Source organism: Neophocaena asiaeorientalis, unplaced genomic scaffold (assembly GCF_003031525.2).
Source record: "Neophocaena asiaeorientalis asiaeorientalis breed wild unplaced genomic scaffold, Neophocaena_asiaeorientalis_V1.1 scaffold170, whole genome shotgun sequence".
NCBI lineage: Eukaryota > Metazoa > Chordata > Mammalia > Artiodactyla > Phocoenidae > Neophocaena > Neophocaena asiaeorientalis.
This window is the reverse complement of record NW_020172463.1, coordinates 1,075,419-1,089,145: the sequence shown is the minus strand read 5'-3', so window position 1 is coordinate 1,089,145 and position 13,727 is coordinate 1,075,419. Positions and strand designations below refer to the sequence as shown.

Sequence of the window (13,727 nt, the reverse complement as noted above, 5' to 3'; positions counted from 1 at the left end):
ATAAAGAAGGAAACCCCTGTATTTTTAGGGTAACTGTGTTGTGATGTGCACAGAGTAGGTGTGTTTTGGAAGACGCTTGTACTCTCCTGTTGTCTCCTGCATCTTGGAGTGAAATCTCTACTCTACACCAAATCAACACAGGCTTGGAACTCTAACTCAGTCACAAACAAAGAAAGAAAACAACTCTTATTTAAAGCGTATGGTAGTTAGCACATTGCTTCTCAAACTTTAACACGCACATGGATCACTTGGGGGTCTTGTTAAAATGCAGATTATGATTCACTCCCTTGCTTTACCTCTCTTCTTGCCTGTGTTTGCATTCCTCTTTATAAAGTGTTAGCACTTTAATCTTTGTCCAGGCTCTTCTTTCTAGAAGTCCTGGGCTAAGATCCTTTTCATTTTCCTAAAATCTCCTCCCTTCAGTTTCTGATTTTCTGTGGTCTGCTACTAGAACTTGTGGCCCATGGTCTTGTTCTAACTTATGGACTCAGTACTCACCCCCATTTTAGACTTCTCTCTGGACCTAGACCTTCAGTTCTGGGGTATCTCCACAGCTAACCCATCCAAGCCTACCCCACCTGGCCCTCTCTGTGGTGAAAGTAAGGTAGCAATATACAGGTGGAAAGATCCTTGCATGAGGTAGCAGAACTTTGCTATTCAAAGTGTCAGCTGTGGACCACCAGCACTGGCATCACCTGGGAGCCTGTTAAAATGTATACCCCAGCCTGCTGAATCGGAACCTTCGGTTTAACAAGATCCTCAGGTGATTTGTGTGCTCATTAAAGTTTGAGAGTCCCCAACTTGGGGTGCTTTTAGCAGAAATAACTGAGAATCCAATCCAAACTGGCTTACATAATAAAGGAAATTTGTTGTCTCATATAATTAAAAAGTCTGCTGATAGAACGAGTTTCAAGTGTGATCTGATCCAAAGGTTCTTAAGTTATCAGGGATCTGGAATTAACTTTTTGCTCATCTGGGTTTTTTCCCCCAAGCCTACTCCTTTAACATTATTTTATTTTACGTTAATAAGAACAATACAAAAATATAGGGCAATGTGCCCTAATGTGTTCAAAACCTATTATGATCGGAGCACTCTGGTGGAAGTTACCAAAATTCTGAAATGATAGGCCTTTAAAATTGAGAACCTTGGCCTCAAGTGAAATAAAAGTCTGACTCAATTTTGTTTAAACAGCAGGGAAGTTTGTTATCTCTAATATCAAAAAGGCCAGAGGTAGGGCTGGCTTCAAGAATGACAGGCCAAGGCCCCCTTTCTCTGCAGTTCTCTGGGCTCTGCCCACTTCCATCTGTTGACTCCCTCTTCAGACTGGTAGCAGGTTTGGTGAAGTTCCAGGAATCATATCCAGCCCTTGAAATATATAAAGGCTGAAAAGGACCTTCTTTTCCCATGTCTCCTTTTTTTAGCAATAGAGAAATCTTTCCCAGAAATACCGTAGTAGAGGTTTCCTTACAACCCATTGTCCAGAATTGGACTTCATGCCATGATAGAGGCCTCTAGCATCGGTTCTCCCCACTTTCTTTAGTAATATTATCGCGATTTTTATCTGGGCATATGACTAGTCATTTAAAAGACTCCTTGTAAATTATTTCCTTGTAAATTTAAGTAAAAATGTTATGTAGAACCTGTGGGAAGTATTCTTAAAAGGAAGGCAGCATCCTCTTTTATCTCCCTTCTTCCATTTTGACTTTTGTAATGCAGACAAGATGGCTGAAACTTTCACAGTCACCTTGGACCATGAGGACAAGGATATACTCAAAGAGCTGATAGAAGAAAAAGCTGGAAGAAGCCTGGATTCCTGATTTCAGAGACCTGCCCTCACAAGCACTGGACTACCTACCTCCAGATAGGTGAGAAAATAAGACCTGTGTGTTCAGTTCATTGTTAATTTGGGTTGTCAGTAACTTCCGGTGCGCCTAATCCTGACTGAAGCTCATGCCCGTTCCTAGTCAGTCACTGGCAAGACGAAATGTTAACAGCTGACTGGGGGCAAATGGCTGGGGGGTGTCATAATGATCACCACCTTAGATATTTACTTAAAAACCTATTAAATATATCTGCTAGAAATAGATTACTGTAGGGAAGCAGCATTCTTAATACCTACATAAGAAGTCACCTCGTTGTAAGTGCTTTAGCATCTTAGTTACAAAACTTCAATTATTATTTCCTAGAAAGTTCAGAGGAAACTTACTCATGCATTATTTAGATTCTAATGGGTTTTCTGGTAACCTCTATTAATTTTAAGGAAAACATTCTCAGCTGTGCTTTCAAAGGATTAGCCTCCAAAATGCAAGGTTTGGTTTTTAGTTGATTCACTTCTACTTAATTTCAACCACATGAGTTTATTAACAAAAATGTTTGTTTAGCATATTTATTGCTCCACTGAGTGCCAATTTCAAACCTAGTATTGATTTTGTTAGTCCTTTCCTTAGATTCCTTGTAGTTTTAGAATTTTGGACTAGATTTGTTAAATAGGCCATTTTCTAACTCCTTCAGAATCCACTTGTATTGTTTCTCGTTTCCAGACGTTCTTTCTGGTTAGGAGAACAGAGTGGAACTTTTCATTTTAATGTCTCTATTAGATTAACTATTTTCATTTACAAATGATTCATTCAACCCACATTTCCAATTCCTTTAGTTTCCTTCAACTCTAAAACTCAAGATGAAATTACAAAGAACTTAGACTATTTTGAGGAAACCATGTGATTCAAGTTCTGTGATTTCTCACTGGGGTCCCAGAATTCTACTCGAGTCGGGGTGTGGTATTTGGATAACTCGGAATCCTCAGGCTGTAAGGTAATTTGAGTCTTCTAAGTCAGTTCACTGGACATATTCAACACAAACACCAATAGCAAGAGACCTGTGTTCTGATCCCAACATCGTGGTTTGCTAGCTTTGCTACTTTAGACCAGACATTCATTTCACCATTTTGAGCCTGTGCCCTCATCTCTAAAATAAAGGTCTTGATTATAAAATCTTTAGGTCTCCAACTCTATGCTATGCTATGATTTTAAGGAAGATGATGGTTAATTCCTAAAACCCCAAGAAATAGAAATATTTCTATTCTATTCAAAAGCCAGTTCCAGGCTTCCCTGGTGGTGCAGTGGTTGAGAGTCTGCCTGCCGATGCAGGGGACACGGGTTCGTGCCCCGGTCCGGGAAGATCCCACATGCCGCAGAGCGGCTGGGCCCGTGAGCCATGGCCGCTGAGCCTGCGCGTCCGGAGCCTGTGCTCCGCAACGGGATAGGCCACAACAGTGAGAGGCCCGCATACCGCAAAAAAAAAAAAAAACCCAGTTCCAGTGCTTAAGGATTCTGAGGCAGCTTTCTTTTCTTTTCCCTTTTTCTAGGCAAATATTTAAAGTGTATAATGTGATGATTTGATATAAATATACATGGTGAAATGATTACCACAGCCAAGTTAACACATCCATCAATGAAGCAGCTTTTTAACTAAAGAAGATAGGACAGTTTCCAGTTCTGCCTTCTTTAGAGTTTAAGGATAATCCATCAGCATTCTTTTTCTGTTAATCTTTCACAAGTTGTAAACCAGTAAGTCACCATTCACTAGTCTTTTCCTTAGTGAATTATCTCCAAAGCTCAGCCATTCATATACTACCTTCATGGCTTTGGCCATGTCTCTCTGGTATCTTAGTTATTATTTCTCACCTTCTCTATGTTCTTTTTTATTTAAATTTATTTTGAAGGGAATTTTTATATAATCACTGCTTGATGAAGACTATAAAATCAGTTTTGCTTGGTAAAAATAGAGGTTAACTGAGAAAAAAATCAACAGAAACTGACTTAATTTTTAAAATAGGAAAGCGAAGATGTTTCTATATGACAAAGGCAACCAGCTCCATTTGGTAGGAAACATTCGTTGTAGTATCTCCCCCTTACTTCAGTGGCCACCCTTCTTCGCACCAGCAATATCAGCAGTCTCAGTAAGCGTTTCTGTTAAAGCTTCATGCACTTTACAGGTAGGATGACTTTCCTACGAATGTGGTGGTGAGTAGCGGAGAGCTACCTGAAATCATCCACCACCGCAGCCGGAGAAACGTGTCAGTAGGGCGAAATCAAGAGTTTCTTTTACCTTTATTTAGAGAAGTTTTCAAATCTCAGCGAGCCTAAGAATCACCTGAGGCTCTGACTGAAATGCACATTTCTGTGCCTTGCCCAGGTCTAGACTAGAGCCTAGGAGTCTGCACTGTAAAACAGAGGGTAGTTTTCAGACCCTTACTTTGTGAGACATGTGACAAAGCACCCCTTAGTCCATTACTGACTCACTCTTCAGTAACAGTGGAGCACCCTCTGGCTGCTCTGTTAGCCGCTGCAGAGGGGTGCGCAAGACTCAAGATTCAATTCACGGCTCCATGCAGTATTTGATTGTCAAAAGAGGTGTACTAGCAACATCTGTCTAGGAGTTCAGGGTTAGGAAGGTCGCTAGGGGCTGAAGCTGTGAGAAAGCTTTGTGGATCCAGATTGGAAGGGTCTGGTGATTTTTTTTTGGAGGCAAGTGGGTGGAATCAGAGGGTTCTGGAATCAGTCCAACCTGGAGCCAAAGGTCTAGGTGAAAAGGCTGGAAAGGTCAGGTAAAGTATAGGCACTTTATCCTGCAGTCAGCTGTTACTCAAAGTCTTCTGCAGGGGCCATGAGGACAGCTTTGTTTTAGGGACAGTAATAACTTGGCATTGATGTTCAGGATGGATTGGATCTGCAGTGCCAAAGGTGCAGCAAGCAATACTGATGGTACACTCTCTAATGAAAAGAAACCTGAGTGGCAAGATTAAGAAAACACTGGACTTATTTATAGGTATGGGGATGAGACGGTGCCCCACACCACAGGTGCCCCTGGAAGGAGAGCACTTTTAAAAGGGTAAGTGCAGAGGAAATCTTCAGCAATTCAACTTCGTTGCGGCCAGTGTAGGGAGCCCCGTAAATAGGCAGAAGACCTGTTTGTGTTGAGCTGATTGACCCTTTCCAGTGTCTCTGAATCTCTGTTAAAATAGAATCATCTCACATACACCTCGCTGCTACTTTCTACTTAAGTACTACTAATAAAATACCACCACCCTGAAATTGGGTTGAATAGGCCCAAGCCACCGCCTGCTTCTGCCCCCGTGATGACCTTGAACCTTCTCAGGTGACCCAGCTAGTAATACCTCTCTCTAGCCTACTGGTTTCTAAAGTTTGCTGCACAGTGGACTCACCTGGGGATTAAAATACAAACAAACAAACAAAAAAAACCCCAAACGCCTAGCACGCACTTGTCATATGCAGCATAGTTTGGAAACCATTGGTCCAGCAACATCTCCACGCCTCTTTAAAAAACAAATCCTCCCTCCCTCTCTGTCCTCCGCCGCAAGGGTGCAAGTCGAGGGCTCGCGGCCCGGCTGGGTCTGGTCCCCGCGCCCTCGTCGCTCCCCCTCCCCCCATCCCCCCGCCGGCCCAGCGTGCGCAGCCCGAGGCTCACGTGCGCGGCGCGGGCCGGGCCGGGAGGAGGCGGTGCTGGGGCTTCTCCCGGTCGGCCGCGGCGGAACCGAAAGCGGCGGGCGGGGGAGAGGAAGGAGGGGCGGGCGCGGGGCGCGGTGGCGCGCGGAGGGCCGGGAATGCCCGCGGCGCAGGGCCCCAGAGCTGCCTGGTGGCCGCGTCCGGGCAATGGCCCTCCGTCTGGTCTCCGACTTCGATCTCGGGAAGGACGTGCTCCCGTGGCTGCGGGCACAGCGCGCGGCGTTAGTGGCCGCTGGGGCCGGAGGCGGAGGCCCAGGTGCTGTAGGCGTGCGTCGGGGAGGGGCGGGGGGGGGACGTGGGGGGGTTAGGCAGGGGCAGCGGAGGCGGGGGAGTCGGAGTCCTTTATACCTAGGTGGTTGCCGGGCTGGGCCGGGGTGGTTGGTGGGCACCGCCAGACGCGCAGCCTGTGCCCCCTGCCAGCCTGTGAAGGTTGCTGCTGAAGGGGTGACCTTCCCCTCTTCGGAATCTGGGCTTTGCCACCCTCATCCGGGGCCACTGGCTGAAGGGCGGAGGGACAGCCCCCGGGGCAAGGTGGGCAAGGTCTCGGTGGCGGAGTTGCACTGCTTGTTTTTTTAAACATCTTTATTGGAGTATAATTAATTGCCTTACAATGGTGTGTTAGTTTCTGCTGTATAACAAAGTGAATCAGCTCTACGTGTACATATATACCGATATCCCCTCGCACCCTCCCTATCCCACCCCTCTAGGTGGTCACTGCTTCTTCTAGTGAGTCCTCCAGCTTCTGGCTTAAGGGTTGCGCACAGTAAGTCACCTTCAGTAGAAAGGCTGGGACACTAGTGGTACCCTTGGCATCATTTCATCAGAGCAGGGCGTGGAGGAGCAGCTGCCCAGACTCTGCAACTCTTCCGGCACAAGGCTGCAGGGGGTGGGGGAGGGTCGTTCTCTATGCTTTATTCATATCTCACCTGCCTAAAAAGATTCATCACCTGGGTAGGGGTTCCACCAAGACTGGAGGCTCCTGGAAGTTCTCGCGTTATGAGAAAGAAAAGATGAATCATGGCCGCCAGGAAAACCACCGTATAAATACTTAACAGCTGCACGGTTTGTCCCCACGTTTGTGAGACGTGTTTCTGGGTGAACAGTATCCGTGATTTAGGGGACGTGCCACTTCGGATGTGAAGTGCGAGAGGGTAGGGGGTCTGCTTTCAGGCTGTGAGCAATGAACTGAGAGCCCACTGTTTTCCAAAGCATCAAGCCCGTCACCACCAACCCAGAGACCACCTGTGCCGACCAGCAAGAGGCGTGAGACCAAGTGATCCTCGGGTGTCCTGCCCAACTTCCTCAGGGTGAATTGGAATACATTCTGGGCAGTTGAGCTTTTGATTTTCATCTGTCTCAAAAATCCTTTGTTTTGATTTTGATAAGGGAGTGGAAAGTGACTTTCGAGTCTTCCCAGCATTGATCAATCAAAACTTTAAAGAAGGGGAACTCTGTGATTTCCCAGGTGGTTTTTCAAAAAGAAACGTTTGCTGCAAATAATGTTGCATCTTCAGGGCTTAGGTTCAGGTTCAAAGAAACAATACCCTGGATCCCAGTTGTGCAAAGGAGCTAGCCACTTCAGTGTGTTTACCTCTTTTTTTCCCCCTCTGGTTTTCCTTAAACACTTAGACTTGCTGGAGGGCATTTTTTGGAGAGGTCCATCAAATTACCCATATCTACAACTCCTTTCCCCTTATCGCTGGAGAAAATTTTCTGTCCTATGGCTTTAGCAGAGTATCTGTAGGGTTCCTTGTCTTGGCATGTTAGTTGTTGGTTCCAAACAGGGAGTCATGTTTGTGTAGCTCAAGGCTCCAGTTTGACTAGTGAGTTTGACAAACGACTAGTGTCATTATTAGTAAAGCTTCACTTTGGGGGATTTTTTAAGTCTCCTGAATGTCTAAAGAGCTTTTGAAGATTTATGGTTTCTACCACAAAGTGGTCCTTCCTCTGGACCTCCACCTTATATAGCTAAGTGGCAAGTGTCTGAAAATGAGAAGTTAGATGAAGTGTGAAATGCCACAGTCTTATGTTTCAGTAATGTGTGTTGTGATTGAAAAGCTGTGTGTGAGCCAGTTAGATTTTGGCTTCCTTGTGTCTTTCACACATCTGTGAAGGCATATAAACTTGTGTGTTGAAATTTCACGAAACAGCAGATACCCCTGGGTCCTCAGAAACTAAACTTACTAGAAATACCAGGTTTTTCTGATATTGGTAGTATTTTGCTCCTGCAGAGCACCTTGGCAAGATATTAGCCCTATTATACTAAAAGAAATTGTTATTTCTGAAAATCACCAGTGGGTGGTAGCTCAAAAAACCCACAAGTTAATTATTCTGCTGCTGTAATTTGTAGCACTGGCAGGGGAATGTGGGATTCTATTTTATTTCTAGCACAGCTATTACTCCACACATTTGTGCAAATTATTTTCCTTTCAAAGTCTCAGCTTTTCAAATGTAAATTATGAATAATTATACCATTGTAAAGTCTCCTCTCTGCACACTTACTCTCTAAAGTTGAAGCCTTAATATTTTTACATCAACAAATACAATTGAAGATTTCTTAGGGGTGTTAAGTAGTACTCCTGATGTATGACATATTTCTGGCAAAATAGCCACAGAGCTGGGCTAAGTCAGCCAGGACAGAAATTCAGTGCATATATGATAGCATTTTAGTCAAAAAGGGGTTAAGAAGTAAGGAGACCAGATTTGGTTACTGCATGTGTTTCTTGTTCTAGGTTGAACTTTGGGAAAATTATTTCTCCTGAAATAAAGGAAGAAAATATTTGTTCTTTAAAAATTAAAACAGTTATACAAAAGAATATTTTTAACACATCTAAGCTATAAATAATAAAATAAAAGCAAAACTGTGTACCCACCTTAAAAATAGAATAATATCAAGACTTTTGTAGGCTCTTTGTCTCCCTATTTGATCCTGTTGCTCTCCATATCCCTCATCTGTAAGTTGTTACCTACAACCACTTAAACGTTTATATTTTAACATTTCTTTGATCCTATTTGTAGTTTTAACCCATATGTATATCTCCCTAAGCAAAATATCATTTCATTTTGCTTGTTTGTGAACTTTAAGTAAATGAAAGAACACTATATGTATTCTTTTCATTTTTTTTCTTCTCAGTAGCGTAAGATTTATCCATGTTGACTGCTGTAGGTCGTTAATTTTCACTGCTGTATAGTGTTCCATTTGTGTGACTATACAACACTATGGTGGACATAGAGATGCAGTGCTTAGATCTTCCTATCAAGAAAGGGCTTGTCCCAGGCACTGTAAGTGTGGGCGGCAGATAGCCCTCAGCTGTCAGCACCTTCAGGGATGGCCTCGGCAGAGGGTTGCGTCACCCAACTTTATGCCCCTTTAGTTTAGGTATGGCCTCCTTTAATGAGAGGGTGAGGTGGGGTATAAAGGCCTGGGCATTTTGACTCACATGGGACAACTCTTGACAATTCATTTCAGTTCTAGAGCTTCCCCAGTGGAGGACCCCAAGGTCACCTGAGGCCACTGGGCCTTCATTGTAACTTGACTTCTTCCCCAGCCTGGTCCTGCTTCCTTCTCCTTCCTGCTACAGGTGTTAACCCCACTTTAGTAAGCACTCCCTAGTAAATACCCTGCATAAGAAACTGTCTCAGGATGTTTCCTAGGAAACCCAACTAACTTATCTTTATCCCAACAGTGACATTTGGGAGGTTTCTGGGGTTTGCTGTTACAGTCTATGCTTTTACTAACCTGGTGCTTACTTTACATGTTTCTCTAGGATGGATGTCTGACAGTAGAGTTGCTGAGTCACAGGCTATGCATGTCTTCACTTTTCCTGGGTAGTGCCAAATTGTTTTCTAAAGTACTTGTACTTATTAACTACCCCATTTGTGGTATAGAAATGTTTTTGGTACTCTGTATCTTCACAAGCTCTTGATTTTTCCAGATTTTAAATTTCTTGTCAAACTGGTGGGTCTAAACATTACTTCATTGTGGTTTGAGGTTGAACATCTCTATATATTTACTGGCTATTTGAGTTTCCCCTTCTATGGGATGTTGGTTCATCCTTTTGTCTATTGTGGCTTTTTTTAATATTGATTTTAAGGCATTCTTCATTGTGGATTCTAGTCCTTTGTTCATCATATATGTTGCAGATATCTTCCCTGAATCTCTTGGTTTTTTCAGTTTGTGATTACCTTTGATAAACAAGAGTTCTTGATTATAATGTACTCTAATTTATGAGTCTTTTCCTTTACGGTTGGTGGTTTTTGGATATTTTAAAGAAATTTAGAAGCCATGAAGACATTTTTATATTAACTTCTAAAAGCTTTAAAGCTTTTTTCTTTGAATTTTGTTATCTTTTTAATCCATCTGGAATTTATTTTTGTAATATGATGTAGGAATCAAATAGGGGGACACCAGAACCTTCAAAAGTAGCCCTGATATTTGCTATTTTTAAGCTGGGTGGTGGTTACATGATTTTGTTTTGTTATTTATAGCTTACAGGTGTTAATATATTCTTTTGTAAATTGCATTGTTTTTCTGTGTTAATAGCTAGTAGTTCTAGTGTCACTAACCAAATAGCCCTACCTTTTCTCACTGACAGCAAAACTACTTCCTTCACACATCAAGTTTCCATATGTGTGTGAGTCTCCTTTTCTGGGCTTTTAATTTTGTTCCATTGGCCAATGTTAGACGAAGACATCTTAGTAACTATCTTTCTGTTAAGTCTTGATAACTGGTAGAGTAAGTCTTCTCACATCAGTCATCTTCAGGATCATCTTGGCTATTCTATGCTCCTTGTTCTTACATATATATTTTGGAATCAGGCAGTTAGATTTCACCAAAGTCTGTTGGATTTTTGATTTGAGTTGCATTGAATCTGTGGATCAGCTTGGGGAGAATTGGCATCTTTACAATATTAAATCTTCCCAACTATGAATAAAGTATAGCTTGTTGTTTATTTAGAGCTCCTTTATGATTCTTAAGAAGTCTTAGAATTTTCTCCATGAAGGTTTTTGCCAGATTTATTCCTGGGTTGTTATTATTTTTCGTTGCTCTCATAAATAGCCCATTTAAAAACATTATAGGTTCTAACTATTACTGGTCTGTAGCAATATAATAGATTTTATATATTAATTTTTCTGTCTAATGCTTAATCCCCTCTTGGAATGTATCATATCTTCAGGAAATTAAGAAAAAGTCTCCGGTATGTAAATTTTCTAAGGTTTAAATGTCACGTATATTTAAGACCAGAAATAATGTAGGTTTTCTTGCCTATATCTCCTTGCCTGCTTCAATTAGTATTAGATTGATGAATTTATTAGAATTTGTTAATGTTCCAGATTGATTAATCTTTCAAATACTGTAGTTATTCATTTTTTCCAGGGAAATGATATATTTTACCAGTTATCTGACTCAAGAGTAATGCTTTTATTGTTGCCTCCTAGATACCCCCAGACAGATTTGGGGGCCAGAGGATTGGCTCAGTCACATTGTTTTTGTTTATTGTTTTACTCTTCTCTCGCCACTGTCCTTCCTTTTCACTTTTCCTTCCCCCACCTTCCTAGTCTCCTTTTCTAATTCTTTTCTCTCTTTATTGCTTAACTAATCACCCCATCCTTGATTTTTCTCATTTTATTCAGAATATGAAATATAAATCATATAATAATGTTTACTTCATACGTTTAGAAATTATAATATCTGGTCCTGTTGAGCAGGAGGTTTTATGTGACTTATTTACAGAATAGAAATGTCATAGGATAATTATATCTTAGCACTCCTTGATCTCTGTTTTAGGAACTAGTTCAAATTTTTGTATAGGGCTGTGAGACTCCCTCCACCCCCATAGTCATTGGAAAGAAAAGAAATACTTTTATTTGATTTTTGTCTCATAGTAGTTGGAAACCAAATTTACATATTTGACAGACATCTTCTTTTCAAGTGAAATCACTCGTGTTTGGCAAAGAATACATTGAAGTGGACGAGACTTATCTGGCAAACCAGATTTTTTTTTTTTTTTTACAAATTTACCCTAAAGTTTATTTGAAAAGGTAAAAGGATGAGAATAGCCATGAAAGGAGAGTGATCACAGAGGACTTGACCACCAAATATTAAAAAGCATTATAAAGCTGTAATCAAAGCAATGTGGCATTGACTTAATAATATGTAGACGGGTCCATGGAACAGGAATAAATAGTTCAGAAATATACATAGGGGTTTACTACATTATAAGTGTGGCATTTCAGAAAAAAAATTCAATAAATGGCATTTGAACAAGTGGGTAACCATTTGTAAACAAAGTATAATGACAAATGTTATCTCATACTGTATACGTATGAGTATAAATACATAAATAAATTTTAGTTGGATCAAATATATAATTAAAAAAATAAAAACACAAAAATTGCAGAAAAAAAATATACCAAGCATTTATATAATCTCAGGGTAGGAAAGACAATTCTGTGTATGACATCAAAGATAGAAACTATAAATGAAAATATTTATAGGTTTTTCTTTGAATTTTATTTTATTTTTTTAATACAGCAGGTTCTTATTACCTGTTTTATACATATTAGTGTATATATGTCAATCCCCATCTCCCAGTTCATCCCACCACCAGCTCCCCACCCCCACTGCTGCTTTCCCCGCTTGGTGTCCATACGTTTGTTCTCTACATCTGTCTCTATTTCTGCCTTGTGAACTGGTTCATCTGTACCATTTTTCTAGATTCCACATATATGCGTTAATATATATTTGTTTTTTTTCTTTCTGACTTACTTCACTCTCTGTGACAGCCTCTAGGTCCATCCATATCTCTATGAATGACCCAATTCTGTTCCTTTTTATGGCTGAGTAATAGTCCATTGTATATATGTACCACATCTTCTTTTTTTAAAATAAATTTATTTATTTTATTTATTTTATGGCTCTGTTGGGTCTTCGTTGCTGTGCGCGGGCTTCTCATTGTTGTGGATTCTCTTGTTGTGGAGCACGGACTTTAGGCACGCAGGCTTCAGTAGTTGTGGCACTTGGGCTCCGTAGTTGTGGCTTGTGGGCTCTAGAGCGCAGGCTCAGTAGTTGTGGCACACAGGCTTAGTTGCTCCGCGGCATGTGGGATCTTCCCGGACCAGGGCTCGAACCCGTGTCCCCTGCATTGGCAGGCAGACTCCCAACCACTGTGCCACCAGGGAAGACCTGTACCACATCTTCTTTATCCATTCATCTGTCGATGGGCATTTAGGTTGCTTCCATGACCTGGCTCTTGTAAATAGGGCTTCAGTGGACACTGGGGTGGCAAACCAGCTTTAATTTTACATGAGCTGTGACTCACCAACACCTTTAATATCTAGGTACTCTCCGTTTTTTTAGTAGGTTTACTTATGCAAGTGTTTATCAGAATGCTACATTTTTCCTTCATGAACTCTGATTTCACTGAACTGTAAAATTAAACCACATTTCCTCATTTGAAATTGCTAAACTTCCTCTTCTGGACTTTCCAGAGAAGAGTCAGAATGAATAAGCAAAGAGGTTATTGAATAAGTCTTTTAAAAGGGTGTGTCTAAAACATGAGCAACTAATCCGGGGAGGAAGGGCCGATGGGTTTATAGTGTGTGGTGAGACCCTGGTCTCTGGCTTAACAACATTGCTAAATTTATCGAATGCAAATATCCTTCAGATGAGAACCAGGTACTTAACTGCACGATTATTTAAGACTGCAATTCTTACTCCCTAACAGACCCATGAAGGCATTATTTTTATTATTTCTTTCTACTCTGGTTACATTATAAGCAGGTCCTAGTTATGCTATCTAATGAATATTGTTTAATGTATATTATAAATATGTAGTTCACTGGTTCTCAGCCCTGGTTGCACATTAGAATAATAAGGGAAACTTAAAAATACAGACACCAGGGAGTAGGGCCCTCACCAGCTCAAAAAAATTAGGATATTTGGGACAGGGCTTGGGCATCCATGTTCTTTTAAAATCTGATTCTAACACAACACAAGCATTGAGAACCATTGATTTAATGGAATAAGCATATATCATGTGTTATAATCTGTAATAAGCATATATCATCTGTTGTAATATTTTCTCTTAATATTTTAGTGATTTGGAAATAGATGTGCTTTTGCAAGGAAATTGGATTTTCTTAGCAAGATTCTTGTAAAGAAGTTTCTTATCTTAGTTGAAACCTTTTAAGTGTACTTT

The 13,727-nt window shown here is 41.1% G+C and overlaps 1 protein-coding gene across 5 annotated transcripts in view; it reads left to right on the top strand.

Annotated features, from left to right (window-relative positions):
- The first annotated feature begins 5,597 nt into the window (after window positions 1-5,597).
- The window catches only part of GSAP (gamma-secretase activating protein), an 87,308-nt gene continuing 79,178 nt past the window's right edge, over window positions 5,598-13,727 (top strand). For all 5 annotated transcript variants that reach the window (XR_003002290.1, XR_003002291.1, XR_003002292.1 and 2 more), the window contains exon 1: window positions 5,598-5,782. Coding sequence is in view for 2 of the 5 variants with exons in the window: in XM_024738109.1 (XP_024593877.1) it covers window positions 5,674-5,782 (109 nt within the window). In the remaining 3 variants the exon portion in view is untranslated. The remainder of the gene's footprint in view (window positions 5,783-13,727) is intronic.